We start from the raw sequence: 16,952 nt of genomic DNA on the forward strand, positions 1-16,952 counted from the left end.
TGGGTTTACTCGTTGTTTACCAAATAAAACAGGAAGTGCATTAAGATTACAAAAGTCTAACTGGGACTGAACTGATTTGTTCATTTAATAAAGAATTAAAATCACAATCTCTTGGTTTGGGGAAAAATATTATTTTTTTCTCAGCCCCAATAATTATTTTAATAAAAAAAGTTTTATTGTTATTTATTTTATTTGAATTGTTTTATATATATTAATTGTATTATATATCTATTTATTTTTTTGCATGTATTTATTTGACTGTATTTTTATTCATGAGATCATGTTTCATCATGCAACTAATTCAAAATTTAAATTTAGTAACTTAAAAAAAAAAGGTTTTAAAATAAAGTATTTGTAAGTATTGAACAGAAAGAAATATGTTGTGTTTCCTTTTGGACAAAAACTACAGTGGAAGTCGATGGGAACCAAACTATTTGGTTGCCAGCATTCTTCTAAATATCTTCTTTTGTCTTCTACATGAAGTCATTCAGGTTTGAGGAACCTGAGGACGAGGAGATGATGACAGAGTGATGATTTTAGGCTGCTCGGTCCCTTTAATGGATCTCTGTGTGTTTGTGTTCAACAGAAACGAGCGAAAGGTCAGGTGCTGTTCAGTAAGGTTTGTGATCACCTGAATCTCCTGGAGGAGGACTATTTCGGCATCACGTACCGGGACGCTGAAAACCAGAAGGTGTTTGTCAGTCTTCTTCCTCTGAACTGGTTTCAATGTCTCTCAGCCTGTTTTTCAATGCAGAACCTCCTGCTTTTCCCACAGAACTGGCTGGACGTTTCTAAAGAGATGAAGAAGCAGATCAGCAGTAACGTCTCTCCCTCACACACTCCTGCTTTGTCTCCATCCAAACCTCTTCAGGTTCTTACAGGAAGTTCTTGTGTTTTTCAGCTGGTCCCTGGAACTTTGCTTTCAACGTGAAGTTTTATCCTCCCGATCCATCGCAGCTCTCCGAGGACATCACCAGGTCTGCTTGGATCATAGTTCACTAAAACTAAACCTTTAAAAAAGAAAGAAACAAATTAAACATTAAGTAAATACAATTTAATATATATATTTGTTTATTTATTTGTTCGTTTATTTTGTATTATTATATATATTTGCTCTTATTTGAGCATTGTTATATTATTATTATTATTTTATATATTGAATCCATTTTCATTGTATATTTTTTTTTAAAGTAAAATTTTTTTTCTGTGCAGTTTTTTTTTAAAATATGTATGTTGTTTTTATAAAAAATTTTAAGTTGTTATAAAAAATAAATGTATTATCTAAATATAAATGTAAATAAAAATAATAACAAAGTTGCTAAAGCAAGATTTCTCATTTTCATTTAATTTAACTTGATAAGCTAAAATTTAAACAATGAAAAATAATTAATTAAATAACTTATTTGTAATTAATTTGTTGAATTTTTCTATATTGTTTAATATTTTAATCATTAGTAAAAGCAACATAGCATTTAACAAAAAAAACAGTATAAAATCACTTAAACTTTAACCAAAATTAAAAACTAATTCAAATTATAAAAAGAAATAAACTATAATTGTATATCAGTGATAGTCAAATAACGCTGGTGCTAGTTTTTATTAGTGTAATAGTATACCTCAGCTGGATGCTGTGCAATCTCTCTCTCTCTCTCTCTCTCTCCTCTCTCTCTCTCTCTCTCTCTCTCTCTCTCACTCAGGTATTTCCTGTGTCTGCAGCTGAGAGATGACATTGTTTCTGGACGCTTGCCGTGTTCTTTCTCGACTCTCACAGTGTTGGGCTCCTACACAGTTCAGTCGGAGCTGGGAGACTGTGACTCTGAGCTGCAGGGGTCCTCTCATCTCAGTGACATGCGTCTGGCCCAGAACCAGAACAAAGAGCTGGAGGAGAAAGTGCTGGAGCTCCACCGCGGATACAAGTGAGATTCACCTCATCATCAGAGACTCTGTGTGACGATCACACGTCCGGATTAACAGTCTCTTCAAGAAACTATTATAGATCTATTATTATTTTGAGTTTGGTTTTATTTTACATGTATGCATTTAGCAGACACTTTTATCCACAGCGACTTACACTGCATTCAAGCTAATGATTTTCTCCTAACATGTATTCCCTGGGATTTGGACCCACAACCTTGCGCTTGCTAATGCAATGCTCTTCCAGCTTCAGGAACAGTTCTACTTAACTAAAATAAACCGGCTTCAGAATCACCATCAGTGTTATGTTAATATCGATTATAGTATTTATTTTGAAACTTTTATTTTTATTATTATAAAAAAAAAATTGTTTTTATTAATTTTAGTACTTCATCTTTATTTTAATTACATAAGTAATTTTTAAGAAATGTTTAAGTATTTCTTGTAGTATTTGATTTGATTTTTAATAGTTAGTTAACAATAATTAATTTCAATTCATCTACCAGCGTTATTTTTATAATTTATAGGATTGAATTGACTTCTATTAAAGGTATTTCTTATCCATATTTTTATTTCAGTTTTAATTAATTTAAAATAAAGAAGTTTGAGTATTAAATACATTTTAATACTTAGTTGCCAAGTCAATATTAAAAAAAAAAAATCCTATAATATTTGTAATTAATTTTAATTTCTGCTTTGTTTAAATGAATTAAAGTGATGTTTCTCAGAGTCACTGGTCAGTGTGAGTCAGTCATTGGTGGAGAGCCGTTCGGACGAGTTCATAGAGCTCAGTGTGATAATTGTGCTCATTAATAATGAACGGGTCAGTGTTCGATCACACAGAGACTCACTGAGTCTCCCCTCTCTACCCACAATGCCCTGCTTTGTTTACTGATACGAAGACAGAGCACAACAGAGTGTGTGTGTGTGTGTGTGTGTGTGTGTGTGTGTGTGTGTGTGGACATCTACACGTTTGAGCTGCTGAAGTCATCTGTCATGTCGTGTAATTAAAGAATTAAGTGTTCAAAAGTCCACCTGTAAACACACGGCTTCTGTTGGTGTGTGTACACCAGTTTGTTTATCAATTATCTGTGTGTGTGTGTGTGTGTGTGTGTGTTTACAGAGGAATGAATCCTGCTGAAGCTGACATGTTGTTCCTGGAAAACGCAAAGAAACTTTCCATGTACGGAGTCGACCTGCATTGTGCCAAGGTAAAGTGTGTGTGTGTATGTGTGAGAGTTTGTGTATGTATGTGCATGCGTGAGAGAGAGGGAGAGCGAGTGAGAGAGAGAGTGTGTGTGAGAGAGAGACTGTGAGAGACAAGTTACTTACTTGAGGCCACGAGTTACTTACTTGAGGCCACGAGTTACTTATCTTGAGGCTACGAGTTACTTATCTTGAGGCCACGAGTTACTTACTTGAGGCCACGAGTTACTTATCTTGAGGCCACGAGTTACTTGTCTTGAGGCCACGAGTTACCTACTTGAGGCCACGAGTTAACTTGTCTTGAGGCCACGAGTTAACTTGTCTTGAGGCCACGAGTTACTTGTCTTGAGGCCACGAGTTACTTACTTGAGGCCACGAGTTACTTACTTGAGGCCACGAGTTACTTACTTGAGGCCACGAGTTACTTACTTGAGGCCACGAGTTACTTACTTGAGGCCACGAGTTACTTACTTGAGGCCACGAGTTAACTTGTCTTGAGGCCACGAGTTACTTACTTGAGGCCACGAGTTACTTACTTGAGGCCACGAGTTAACTTGGCTTGAGGCCACGAGTTGCTTATCTTGAGGCCACGAGTTGCTTATCTTGAGGCCACGAGTTAACTTGTCTTGAGGCCACGAGTTACTTACTTGAGGCCACGAGTTACTTACTTGAGGCCACGAGTTACTTACTTGAGGCCACGAGTTACTTACTTGAGGCCACGAGTTAACTTGGCTTGAGGCCACGAGTTGCTTACTTGAGGCCACGAGTTACCTACTTGAGGCCACGAGTTAACTTGTCTTGAGGCCACGAGTTACTTACTTGAGGCCACGAGTTACTTACTTGAGGCCACGAGTTACTTACTTGAGGCCACGAGTTACTTATCTTGAGGCTACGAGTTACTTATCTTGAGGCCACGAGTTACTTACTTGAGGCCACGAGTTACTTATCTTGAGGCCACGAGTTACTTGTCTTGAGGCCACGAGTTACTTATCTTGAGGCCACGAGTTACCTACTTGAGGCCACGAGTTAACTTGTCTTGAGGCCACGAGTTACTTGTCTTGAGGCCACGAGTTACTTACTTGAGGCCACGAGTTACTTACTTGAGGCCACGAGTTACTTACTTGAGGCCACGAGTTACTTACTTGAGGCCACGAGTTACTTACTTGAGGCCACGAGTTAACTTGTCTTGAGGCCACGAGTTACTTACTTGAGGCCACGAGTTACTTACTTGAGGCCACGAGTTAACTTGGCTTGAGGCCACGAGTTGCTTATCTTGAGGCCACGAGTTGCTTATCTTGAGGCCACGAGTTAACTTGTCTTGAGGCCACGAGTTACTTACTTGAGGCCACGAGTTACTTACTTGAGGCCACGAGTTACTTACTTGAGGCCACGAGTTACTTACTTGAGGCCACGAGTTACTTACTTGAGGCCACGAGTTACTTACTTGAGGCCACGAGTTAACTTGTCTTGAGGCCACGAGTTGCTTACTTGAGGCCACGAGTTGCTTATCTTGAGGCCACGAGTTAACTTGTCTTGAGGCCACGAGTTAACTTGTCTTGAGGCCACGAGTTAACTTATCTTGATGCCACGAGTTGCTTACTTGAGGCCACGAGTTGCTTACTTGAGGCCACGAGTTGCTTATCTTGAGGCCACGAGTTGCTTATCTTGAGGCCACGAGTTGCTTATCTTGAGGCCACGAGTTAACTTGTCTTGAGGCCACGAGTTAACTTGTCTTGAGGCCACGAGTTGCTTATCTTGAGGCCACGAGTTGGTTATAATTTTTTTTTGATAAAGTGAGACCAGAGGGGCTCCGTATAAATCAGAAGATACTGTCAGCACATTTTCACCATGTTTTTTTTAGGAGCATAACCGTTAGACTCGTTCATAATACCTGTGATTCTTCTGCAACACAATATAATTTATTAGTGTGCCATTAATATAGAACTCTAACCTTGATACATTCAAAATCTGTTTTCTATTTTACATTTTTATTCATTAAAAAAATGAGAAATTCTTAGAAATCTCAAACTGCACATGAACCACACTAAAAAACAAAGAAATGTATGTGTGTGTAATGTTTATATATGTATATAGATACACAAATAAATGTGAAATTTTATTTGAATATGTGATTGTATGACATTTATCAGAACATATAGTCTAATCATATAGATAATCCTAACATAAACGCATAAAGGGACCCAAATACATTATGAGGATTAAATGCAACAGAAGATTTTGCGCAGCAGCTCATGATCATGAAGAAACGATCTCTCGCTCTGCTATTCTGATTGGCTGCTGCAGCCCATCTCTCTCTCTCTCGCTCTCTCTCGCCCCTCCTCCGCTGGTTCAGCTGCTCGGGAGGCTGTTTGATTGTTTAGCAGCGGTGCAGGAGGAGGTAAGATGCTGTGCATGTGTGTGTTTGTGGATACGTGTGTCTGAATGATGCTGTGAAGGTCTCCTGCATGTCTGTGATCGTTATTCTGTGTGTGTGTGGGTGTGTGTGTGTGTGTCGTACTGCAGTGCATTGTTTCACCGTATTGCAGCTGCAGTGCATTGTTGGTGCTCTATATCGGCTCAACACGAGCGTCTTGCAGCTTCATGCACCTTCATTGTGAATGTGTTCTCCATTGTGAGTTCGTTCTGTGTGATGCGTCATGGTCCTGTCAGCGCTGATGGTTTTCTTGCTGAGTCACGCTGATGCTCGTGTTGGATATTGATTCGTTTGATCGTCTTCTGTTGTATTCAGTACAGTATGAAAACAGAAGACGAACTATCGATCAGTGAACTATCAACGAAACCTCGGTACATCATAAATTGGTCCTACCAGGATTTTATTGTTAATTAAAACTTAAACCATCAAAAAAAAAAACATGGTCATTACTTAGATTTTTTATTTTATATTAATATATATATATATATATATATATATATATATATATATATATATATATATATATATATATATTTTTTTTTTTTTTTTTTTTTTTTTTACTTAAAACCATTTGAAAAATGTAAAATTGTTGTGCTTTTGTCATTTTTATTTTATATTTTTATTTATATTTAATAAATTATTATTTCAATTTTAGTGTTTTTTTTTTTTTTTTTTTTTTTTTACAATATTTTAATGGTTGCCAAAGTAATATTTTCATTTAGTTTAAGAATTGGTAATTAACTGGAGAAAAAAATCTATACAAACATAAAAAAACGAATATAATTTTTAATTGTTTATATTTATGTTCTATAGCATTTTCTTTTTTCATTTTAAAGTCTTAATTATGTTTTTGTTTTATAGTAATGTCCTTTTTTATTTTTTGAATAACATTTATTTTTAACTGAAATAAAATTATTTAAGATTTTTTTTATGAATAAAATGTATTTTATTTAATGTAATTGCCAAGGCAGCATTTCTCATTTTCATTTAGTTTAAGTAAAGGTATTAAAATAATGACAAGTAAATAAACTAAATAGTACCACTTAATATAAAATTATATACACATTCAAAAACAAACAAGCAAAAAATTAATTGTGAAAATGTAAAAATAAAATCTAATTTGAAAAATTAAACTATATTAAGTCAACGATGCTAAAATAGCACTAGGATTTTATGGGTTATTGAAATTTTTTTAAAAGTAAAAATCTTTTAGTATGCGAATGTGACTATTTAAGTGCAATAAGACATGAAAGAGAACTTAGTTGAGTCTCACATGCCGTGTGACAGACGCTCAGAAAACACTATAACAGAAGTTTAAACTAATGTGATGATGATTTCAGAGCGATAGACATGTTCATCAAAACCAAACAGATGTTTTTTATCAGAGTATCTGTCATAGGAGCTGTAAAGGCTCCACCCTTTTTGGAAAAGGGGGCGGGGAGCAGCAGCTCATTTGCATTTAAAGAGACAGGCATTATCAAAATGATAAAATCTATGATCCATGGAGTATTTTGAGCTGAAACTTCAGACACATTCTGGGGTCACCTGAGACTTATTGTAGAAAGGGGCATAATAAGTCACCTTTAAGTAATGAAAATTTCCATTATGGGTTTAGTGTTAGCCTAATTTGCAGTTCCTGATACGGTGAGTGTTGTGATGTGTGTGTTTTGGTCAGGATTCAGAGGGTGTGGAGATCATGCTAGGAGTTTGTTCCAGCGGCCTCCTCGTCTACAGAGAGAAATTACGCATCAATCGCTTCGCCTGGCCCAAAATACTCAAGATCTCCTACAAGAGGAACAACTTCTACATCAAGGTTCGGCCGGGAGAGGTGAGATGAGATGAGATGAGATGAGTCTGTTCTTCAGATGGACCGCAGATAGTCTGAACTGTGAAATGCTTGTCTTTCTGTTTTCACTCAGCTCAAACACTTCGAGAGCACCATCGGATTCAAGCTCCCCAATCACAAAGCAGCAAAGAGACTCTGGAAAGTCTGTGTGGAGCATCACACCTTCTTCAGGTCAGACAGAGTTCATTAATACTGAGAAGTTTTATTTCTTAAGTGTGACCCTGGAGTTAACAGTCTTTAAGTTGCTTTAATTTAATACTAAATAGAATGTTTAAATACTGATATAGTTTTTATTATCACTGTTGATATATATATATATATATATATATATATATATATATATATATATATATATATATATATATATATATATATATATATATATATATTATAATATATATATATATATATATATATATATATATATATATATTATAATATATATATATATATATATATATATATATATATATATTTATTTATTTATATATATATATATATATATATATATATATATATATATATATATATATTTTTTTTATAATATTTAAATATTTTAGTTTTTATTAATTTTTGTTTCAGTTTTAGTCATTTTAGTACTTAAACTTAACATTTAGTGTTATTTTAGTATCACTGAGATACTAATGTATTATTCATTACTTTAATAATATATTAACAGATTTTCCCTGTTGATTTTAAATTTAGAAATCTGAAATTGTGTTAAAAGCATCAGTCACACCTCGCATAAGTGGAATCTTTAAATGTCCTCGATCTAATTAGCGGTCTGATCCTTGTGTCCTGATAGGCTGGTTTCTCCTGAAGCTCCTCCCAAGCGCTTCCTGTCCTTGGGCTCAAAGTTCCGCTACAGTGGCCGAACACAAGCGCAGACGCGGCGAGCGAGCGCTCTGATCACACGAGAAGCGCCGCAGTTCCAGCGATCGGCCAGCAGGAGGAACACCGTCGCAGCCAGCATGAACAGCAGTGCGTAACACCGCTAACTCACACTAACCAGCTACTAACCAGCTAGTCAAGTCCGTTTCAGAGCAGAATGATCTTCAAAACAAGTTTTTATTACAGCTACGACTTCAACAAATTGATGTAAAAACATTACGTAGTAAAATATTGACATAAAAACTGCCGTGAATGTTTGTACAGATCAGAATTTGAATGTTGATTTTTAAATGCATTCGATTAATCTATTATAGTTTCGTTCCAAATTTTTAATTTCGGTTTATAATTAGTATTCATATAAATAATTAAGAATTTAATAATTTCAATGACATCATCATAACAAAGCAGTTAAAATATTAAAATTAAAAGTATTAATTGTGATTTCATGTTTTTCTTTTATTAAAGCACGGATTGTGTTGTGATTGAAAATGTAAGTTAATGTGTTAATATTGTTAATAATGATGTTGATGAATCTGTGATCAGCGCCAGCGACGGTCACCCGTGACGACGAGAAGAACGACAAACCCGCTGTTGCTACGGATGACCTTATCGCCATGGAAACGCCGGAGAAGAAAGCAGAGGAGATGAAATCGGTGGAGGAGGAGAATAAAGTCAACAGTGACGAATCAGAGCAAGCCCCGCCCCCCTCCGTCACCAAGGTAACCGTCAGATGATTGACAGCTTGACACATGTGATGATTACGAGGTTTGTTTCAGCGTTCACGCTCCAGAACATGAACGGAACCCTGAAATGAAATCATTTTTTTCTCAAATTATTACATTTCTATGAATTTTTGCAATCAAAAAGGACATTTAATCAATTTAAATCATAAGAATTTTACCATTTGACAATATATATACATAATTTTAAAAGTGGTACTTAAGAAAATTTTTATTTTTATCTCAAATTCTTCCATTTCTCTGTGTTTTATAACCAAAGCGGATGTCTAATCAACTTAATTCATAAAACCTGTACAATTTAATAATTTATTAAGTGTAATTTTTTTTTGTTCAGTTAAATTTTAATGATTAAAAAGGATGTCATCAGTTTTATTGATTTAAAACATTTACAATTTAATAATTTATTAAAATTGTAACTATAATAGTGCCCTTATTAAATGTCTCCTTTTTTTCAGTTTTTCTGGATTCTATTTTATTAGTTCAATTAAATGCTAATTATCTGAAAGTATGTGTCATCAACTGAATTCATAACATTTTTACAACATAATAATTTTTCATTTATTTTATTTTTTTCCCTCAAATTTTATTTTTTTCTATTTTTGATTTTACTGAATTTTTCAGTTTATATAATTTAATAAAAAAAAGTATAATCAAAAAGTATGTCTAATAATTGAATTCATAGAACATATTGAAATCTTAAGCAATAATAGATTAGCTGAAACTGCTAACATGTAGAACGATGATCAAACGTGTAGAAATGCATGAACATGCAGCAGTAGTTCTGTTTATCAAGCTCTTGTTTCCTGTCCTTCACTAACCAGCTTTCTTGCTTTTCTTCTGATCACACATTTTTGTGTTCAACCATGCATATGTTTTCATGCATGCACCGTTCTCTCCCTCCACCGTCATCAGTCGTGTCCGTACTCATCGGATCCGTTGGGATCTGAGCTCTCTCTCCCGTCTTCTCCCGTCTCGTCCACTAAAGTGCGCAGGAGACGCAGAGAAAGCAGCCGTAAGCGCGCTTCCTCCGTCAGTCCGGCCAAAACCACAGCGGGCTGCCGGCGCCGTCAGGCCCAAGCGGATCGTAAAGCGGCTCTTCTGGAGGAACGAGCGCTGCTTCTGTCCGCACGCAAGCAGAGACTGGACCAGAGCCGCAGCCGAGGAGGAACGCTCTTCTCCTTCTCTCTGCACCTCCCCGATCTGCCCTCGCTGCTGGACGACGACGGTTACCTGAGCTTCCCTGACCTCACCGAGCTGCGCTTCCTGCCCGAGAGCCTGCATCACTTCATGCCCATCAAGTCTCCCTCGCTCATCCCCTGCTTCCTCTTCATCTTCTTCTTCCTGCTCTCCACCTCGTTCTCCGTGCCGTACGCGCTCACGCTCTCCTTCCCGCTGGCGCTGTGTCTCTGCTATCTGGAGCCCAGGGCCGCGTCGCTCGGATCGTCTCTGACGCAGGGCTTCCAGGACAGCTCAGACGACGACGACAACGAGGTGTGTGTGTGTGTGTGTGTGTGTGTGTGTGTGTGTGGTTATCTGCCACCTCAGTCTACAGAGCGTCGAGAGTGTGTCTCATCTGTTTGTTCTCAGTCAACACATTCCATGGGATTATTCTCATCCTTATCATTTGGAGAAAGCACACAGCGTATTTCCACTGGGACCTTCCATAAATAGCATACAATTATGTATTATAATGCTTTTTAAGTAGGGCTGGGCGATTATGAAAAATTTTTTTTTTTTATTGTTGGTTCAGAATTCACAATTTCAGTTTCAATTATATTTAAGTAGTCAACTTAAAAACACATCTTAAACGTGAATCAAGTAATGTTTTCTTAATTAACCAGATAGTAATATCACATATATACAGTTATATCATTTGATCTATTATATGTTAGTTGTATTTTTTTGGTTGTGTTTTTTTTGGGGGGGGGGGGGGTAATGATACATTTAATATAAAAATATTTATTATAATGTATTATATCATTATATATTTATATGTATTATATGTTAGATTTATTTAGTTATGATTCATTTAATATTTAATTCAATAATAGTATAATGTATTATAACAATTATGTTAATATATGTATTATGTTAGATGCATTTATTTATTTATTTGGTAATGATTAATAAATAATTCAATATAACTTTTTACAGTTTATAAAATTCTATTTATTATATATAAAATACACACATATAATACATTTTTATATATATTATTATTTTATTTTTTTAAGAAATGTAATTTATTCCTATAAAATAACACAAATATCAAATATTAATTTTGTGTGAATGAATAATGAAAATGAATAATATTTATTTTATAGAAATAAATTACATGTTTTTAAAAAAATATAATATATATAAAAAAATGTGTGTGTATTTTATATATTATAAAAATAATTTTATAAACTGTAAAAAATTATATTGAATTATTTATATATAAATAATTCAATATAATTGAATTATTATTATTATTATTATATCTGTGGCAGATAGGCTGCCACCTATCTGCCACAGATAGGTAGCAGCGCCACCTATCTGTGCAAAGTGCCTGTTGTTTGTGCAGCTCATTTCCACTAGTTAGGGCATCATTTACCTCTGTCTGAACGAGACCAGAGCATTGCTCTTATCTGACGCATGTTTCATCGGTCGAACGTGATCATTACAGTCTGACAAACGTTCTGTTAATGTCATCCTCGCGTGTCTGATGCGTGTGGAGGAATGTTTGCAGATCTATGTATGTATATCTACATGCTGTTCTCACGCATCACGTCAGGTTCATGATCTCCTCATCTGTGTTGCATTATGAACCTTCTTCACGTTCCCAAATGATACTCGTGAAGAATCCTCTACTGATGTGAATAACATGAAGTTTTCTTTATTGCTGCGATCTGCGGTCAAACAGACCGACAGCGATCAAACCGACTTCAATTGTGATGAGGACTCGTCTGCGACTGAGGTGTGTCTGCGCTGTGCACTTTTATTCTTAATAGCTTGTGCTTTTAATGAGTGTATGCCTCACGTCCTCTCTTTCACCCAAACTCCTTATAGTCTGACTTTGAGGACAGCTTTGACCTGAGGACACAGGTATTGAGACTCTATGGTAAACCAGTTTAAGGTGGTTTGATGGTCAGGATGAGAAACCAACTAAACCAGCAAAGACCAGCAAACCTCCTTAAGCCGGTTTGAAACCAAGACCCATCCATCATCACCATGTTTGTGCTTTTGTTTTATTAGCAAAACAATGAGTGACTGATTCATTGAGTCACTCGATTTGTTCAAAACCATTTTTAATGTTTTCCTCATTTTTTTTCTCTTTCTCTAGTATAGTTTCATTAAACGGATTAAAGGAGAGAATGTGTTTGTCAAGCACAGTAATCTCATGTTGGAGGTTTGTGAAGCATGAGCTGACGAGTGTTTGGGTTTAACAGCCTGTGTGCCGTTTAATTACTCTATTATTGTAAATTATAACTGCAGTGAATCTAACAGCACTTGATTCAATTTTAATCAATTCTAGTTTCACAGAAATTCCAGTTTGAAGATTGCTCTTATTTTCTGGAGTGCTTCAAGCCCTTGCATGAATTAAGCAACGCAGCTATGAAAAGTCAATGACATTCCTTTTGGAATCTTTTTATGCCCCGCCCCATTCGATCCCTCCCTGTGCTGTGATTGGTGGGTCAGGAGACGGACACGCCCACAGCTCTAGTGCAGCATCATCTGAGCGTCAGTGAGATGAAGAGGTTGTTTCTGCAGATGCGCTGTGAAGCGTCGGGTGTGAACGAGTGGGACAGAAGACTGTCCTCGTCTCCTCGACCGGACGACCCGTCTCTGGTCAAACCTGTACACTCACAGGAAGTAAGACCTTGACAGGAAGCACGTGTGCTTTAGACGTGAGATTTGAGTGACACTTCTGATCATTTAACAACAGAAATAGACAAAGCTGTACTTTAACCCTCTGTTCTGCCATTTGTGACGGCAATTTAATTTATCTTATTTCTTCAGAATGGTACAAAACTTGGGAAAGGAATTTAAAAGGTTAATTGGCTCTGAAAAAATAGCCATACTTGTGGTTTTTACGGTCAAAAGTTACCTCTATAGTAAAACATGTTTTGGAAAATGTGCATTTCATATTCAATTTTAAAAAGGGTATTTTTGTGTGAATTCCTCTAAGTTTAAAAAAAAAATTAGTTTCACTTTTTTCAGTTATTTTCAGATTTTAGTTCACTTGAGTAACTTAGCTCTTTATTTGCAGCGTGTTGTAAAGACTAACTCGACTGGTCAGCCTGCTTGTGTTAAGCTCGTTTTGATTCATTATGAAGTGGTTTAACCCATTAAATCTCCTGACGGTTGGATTTGAAGCGTTTGTTAGGTTCCTAAGAAGATTACTTCTCTTGAGTTTGTGTGTGTGTGTGTGTGTGTGTGTGTGAGAGAGTTATAGTTTTTAGTTCAGTCTGAAGCATTGTTTTGTTTGTTCATCCTGTGTGTTTCACATCGTGGCACTGATGATTATTCTGCATGATCACTCATTTTGTGCTTTGAGAGGCATTTCATTCCACCAACCGCTGACACTAGCTTAACGAACCCCTTTCTGTGATGTTTATCTGTTGTGTCTCTGTGTTTGTAGATGTCAGAGGAGGATAAAGCCGAATCTGAAGATGTTCCAGTGCAGAAGGATCACGCTGCTGATGGTGTGGAGGTTAGACATTACTGTTTATTACATCATACACACGCGTGTTCACTGCTCGTTTAGGGATGTTCATTACTACCCTACAGTTACATTAGTTCATTGAAGTTTTTAAGTTATAATTACCCTAATAAAGAAACACAAAAAAATATATAACTGTGCCATTAAAAATATATGTGTGTGTGTGTGTTCTTTGAATCGTGTTCATGATTTGTTTGTTCACACAGCCAGTGTGTTAAGTCACCCAGTTTAACACCATTCTGATGGTAAGGTCATGTAAGTGTTGATGTTGTGTTGACGCGGGCAGGTGGTTTTGGCCTGTGATGAACTCTGTGACGGTGACACTGAAGTGTGCTGTTTCTGTCCCAGAGTTCAGTTGCTCCACAGGTGGAGGTGTGCTGTGAGACGGAGCTGGAGAGACCATTAGTGTCCTCTACTGCCGAAAAAGAGAAGTATATGAAGGCCCTGAATGAGGCCATCGCGATGGGGAGACGCTCCACATGGGCTTCGATTGGAGAAGAATCCAATCAACAAAACTCAGAAACCCAAGAGATTCCTGCTGGAACACAAGAAGAGATGTGCCATGAAGAAGATGAAGACATGCTCCAAATCTGGGATCAGGAACACCAAAATATTCAGGTTGAAGATGAAATCAAGGAAACTTCTGTGGAAAGTCCAACTGAAGGAGAAGAAACCAACTCAGAAACCCAAGAGATTCCTACCGGAAACCAAGATGATGAAGACCTGCTTCAAGTCCGGGATCAGAAACACCAAATTATTGAAGTTAAAGATGAAATCAAGGAAACTGCTTTTGAAGAACCCAGTTCAAAAACCCAAGAGATTCCTACTGGAACCCAAGTTATGTGCCATGAAGAAGATGACAATGATGAAGATATGCTCCAAATATTGGATCAGAAACACCAAAGTATTAAGTCTGAAGATGAAAAAAAGGAACCTGAATTGGAAATGTCATCTGAAGGAGAAGAAACCAACTTAGAACCCAAGACACTCTTGCTAGAACCCAAGAAGTGATATGCCATGAAGAAAATGAAGACCTGCTCCAAATCTGGGATCAGAAGCCACCAAAATATTGAGGCTGAAGATAAAAACAAGGAGCCTGCAATGGAAGAAACCACCTATGAATCCCAAGAGTTTCATACTGGGAATCAAGAAGTGATGTGCCATGAAGAAGATGAAGACATGCTCCAAGTCTTTTATCAGAAACACCAAAGTATTAAGTCTGAAGATGAAAAAAAGGAACCTGAATTGGAAATGTCATTCTGAAGGAGAAGAAACCAACTTAGAAACCCAAGAGACTCCTTCTGGAATCAAAGATGGAGACCTGCTCCAAATCTGGGATCAGAAACACCAAAATATTCAGGTTTGAAGATGAAATCAAGGAAACTTCTTTGGAAGAACCCAGCTCAGAAACCCAAGAGATTTTTACTGAAACTCAAGAAGAGATGTGCCTTGAAGATATGCTCCAAATACTGGATCAGAAACACCAAATGATTGAGGTTGGGTATGAAAACAAGGAACCTGTATTAAAAACACCCATCTGAAAGGAAGAAACCAACTTAGAAACTCAAGAGATTCCTGCTGGAAACCAGAAAGTGGTGTGCCATGAAGAACATTGCCATGAATGAAGACATGCTCCACATCTGGGATCAGAAAGACCAAATCAGTGCGTTTGAAGATAAAAACAAGGAAACAAGTGATTTCAGACTCGTTTGAACTCTCTCAGCTCTTGTTCTTCAATGAAGAGGAACCTGCGGATGAATCCATCAGCGCCGGTGCTTACGGAGAATTTCCACTTTACATGAAGTCTGTATCATCAACTGTTCAGAACCAGATGGAAGACCAACCTCAAGAGATGATGATCCACGCTAAAGATGAAGAAGCTTCCTCATGCTTTCATTCGATGCGAGCAGCCAAGGTCTCAAACATCAGACCTTATGGAAACAAAAGTGCATCTGGATCCTGGACCAAACCAGGAGAAGGAAGTTGCACAGGAAGTGCATGAGCATAGGGCTTCTACAGTACCTCAGGTAGAGGTAACCAATCCCAGAGTGCACTGGGGTCACCGTGTGACATCAGCACTGACTAATAATGGAAACTCTCTCTCTCTTCTTCACGATTGGAAGCGTTAGTCACTGATTATTGACACATCTGAGCGCTGCATGATCACACACCCTAATCATCACATCTGCATGTCTGGATGCATTTATTCATGAGCAGCTGGACCATTCCATTTGTCTTTTTCCTGTTGAAATATGTCAGGTTAGATAAGTATAATGGGTTTCTTGTTGAAATATAAAGAGTTTAGTGTTTGCTGAACGCATCCCTCATGGTTTAAAACGAGTGGTTGTCTCCCATCATGAATGTGATGATCTGAGCTCTAGGTGTAGGTTATTCGAGAGAGTTTTTCCAGTGATTTTGTGTGTTTGTGAATTAGCAGTCGGAGGAAGCGCTCAAAGACGTTCCTGTGGTTCACACCGAGACCAAGACCATCACCTACGAGTCTGCTGAGGTGAAGGGCTTCTACACTGATGCTGTTCCCAGTGTCCCGGAGTGTGTGTGTAATACGTGTGTGTGTGTGTGTGTGTGTGTGTGTGTGTGTGTGTGTGTGTTCATAGGTGGATGCCAGCGGAGACTCTGATCCAGGAGTCCTCATGAGCGCTCAGACCATCACATCAGAAACAACAGCACCACCAGCACCACACACATCACCAAGGTCAGACGCTCACACACACACACACACACACACACATCACCAAGGTCAGACGCTCACACACACACACACACACCACACACATCACCAAGGTCAGACGCTCACACACACACACACACACCACACACACACATCACCAAGGTCAGCACGCTCACACACCACACACACACACACACTCACCAAGGTCAGACGCTCACACACACACACACACACACACACATCACCAAGGTCAGACGCTCCCACACACACACACACACACACACATTCACCAAGGTCAGAACGCTCACACACACACACACACACATCACCAAGGTCAGACGCTCACACACACACACACACACACACACACACCACATCACCAAGGTCAGACGCTCACACACACACCAACACACACACACATCACCAAGGTCAGACGCTCACACACACACACACACACATCACCAAGGTCAGACGCTCACACACACACACACAACACACACACACATCACCAAGGTCAGACGCTCACA

The 16,952-nt window shown here is 37.6% G+C and overlaps 2 protein-coding genes across 2 annotated transcripts; both read left to right on the forward strand.

Annotated features, from left to right (window-relative positions):
- The first annotated feature begins 565 nt into the window (after positions 1-565).
- Positions 566-14,780, forward strand: LOC113090292 (band 4.1-like protein 3). Its single transcript, XM_026256213.1, has 16 exons — positions 566-691; positions 776-818; positions 902-977; positions 1,698-1,916; positions 3,038-3,125; positions 7,230-7,382; positions 7,474-7,571; positions 8,206-8,381; positions 8,835-9,010; positions 9,944-10,512; positions 11,936-11,990; positions 12,083-12,118; positions 12,357-12,422; positions 12,713-12,886; positions 13,656-13,727; positions 14,085-14,780. The coding sequence occupies exons 2-16, from the start codon at positions 800-802 to the stop codon at positions 14,745-14,747; spliced, it is 2,640 nt and encodes an 879-aa protein (XP_026111998.1). The 5' UTR covers positions 566-691; positions 776-799; the 3' UTR covers positions 14,748-14,780.
- A 503-nt stretch (positions 14,781-15,283) lies between these two features.
- LOC113090291 (band 4.1-like protein 3) lies at positions 15,284-16,449 on the forward strand (the record flags this gene model as incomplete). Its single annotated transcript, XM_026256212.1, has 3 exons — positions 15,284-15,769; positions 16,171-16,245; positions 16,352-16,449. Coding segments are annotated over exons 1-3 (335 nt in total), but the record flags the coding sequence as incomplete, so codon positions are not given.
- Between the last annotated feature and the right edge of the window lie 503 nt (positions 16,450-16,952).

The sequence above is a fragment of the Carassius auratus genome, unplaced genomic scaffold (assembly GCF_003368295.1).
Source record: "Carassius auratus strain Wakin unplaced genomic scaffold, ASM336829v1 scaf_tig00054193, whole genome shotgun sequence".
NCBI lineage: Eukaryota > Metazoa > Chordata > Actinopteri > Cypriniformes > Cyprinidae > Carassius > Carassius auratus.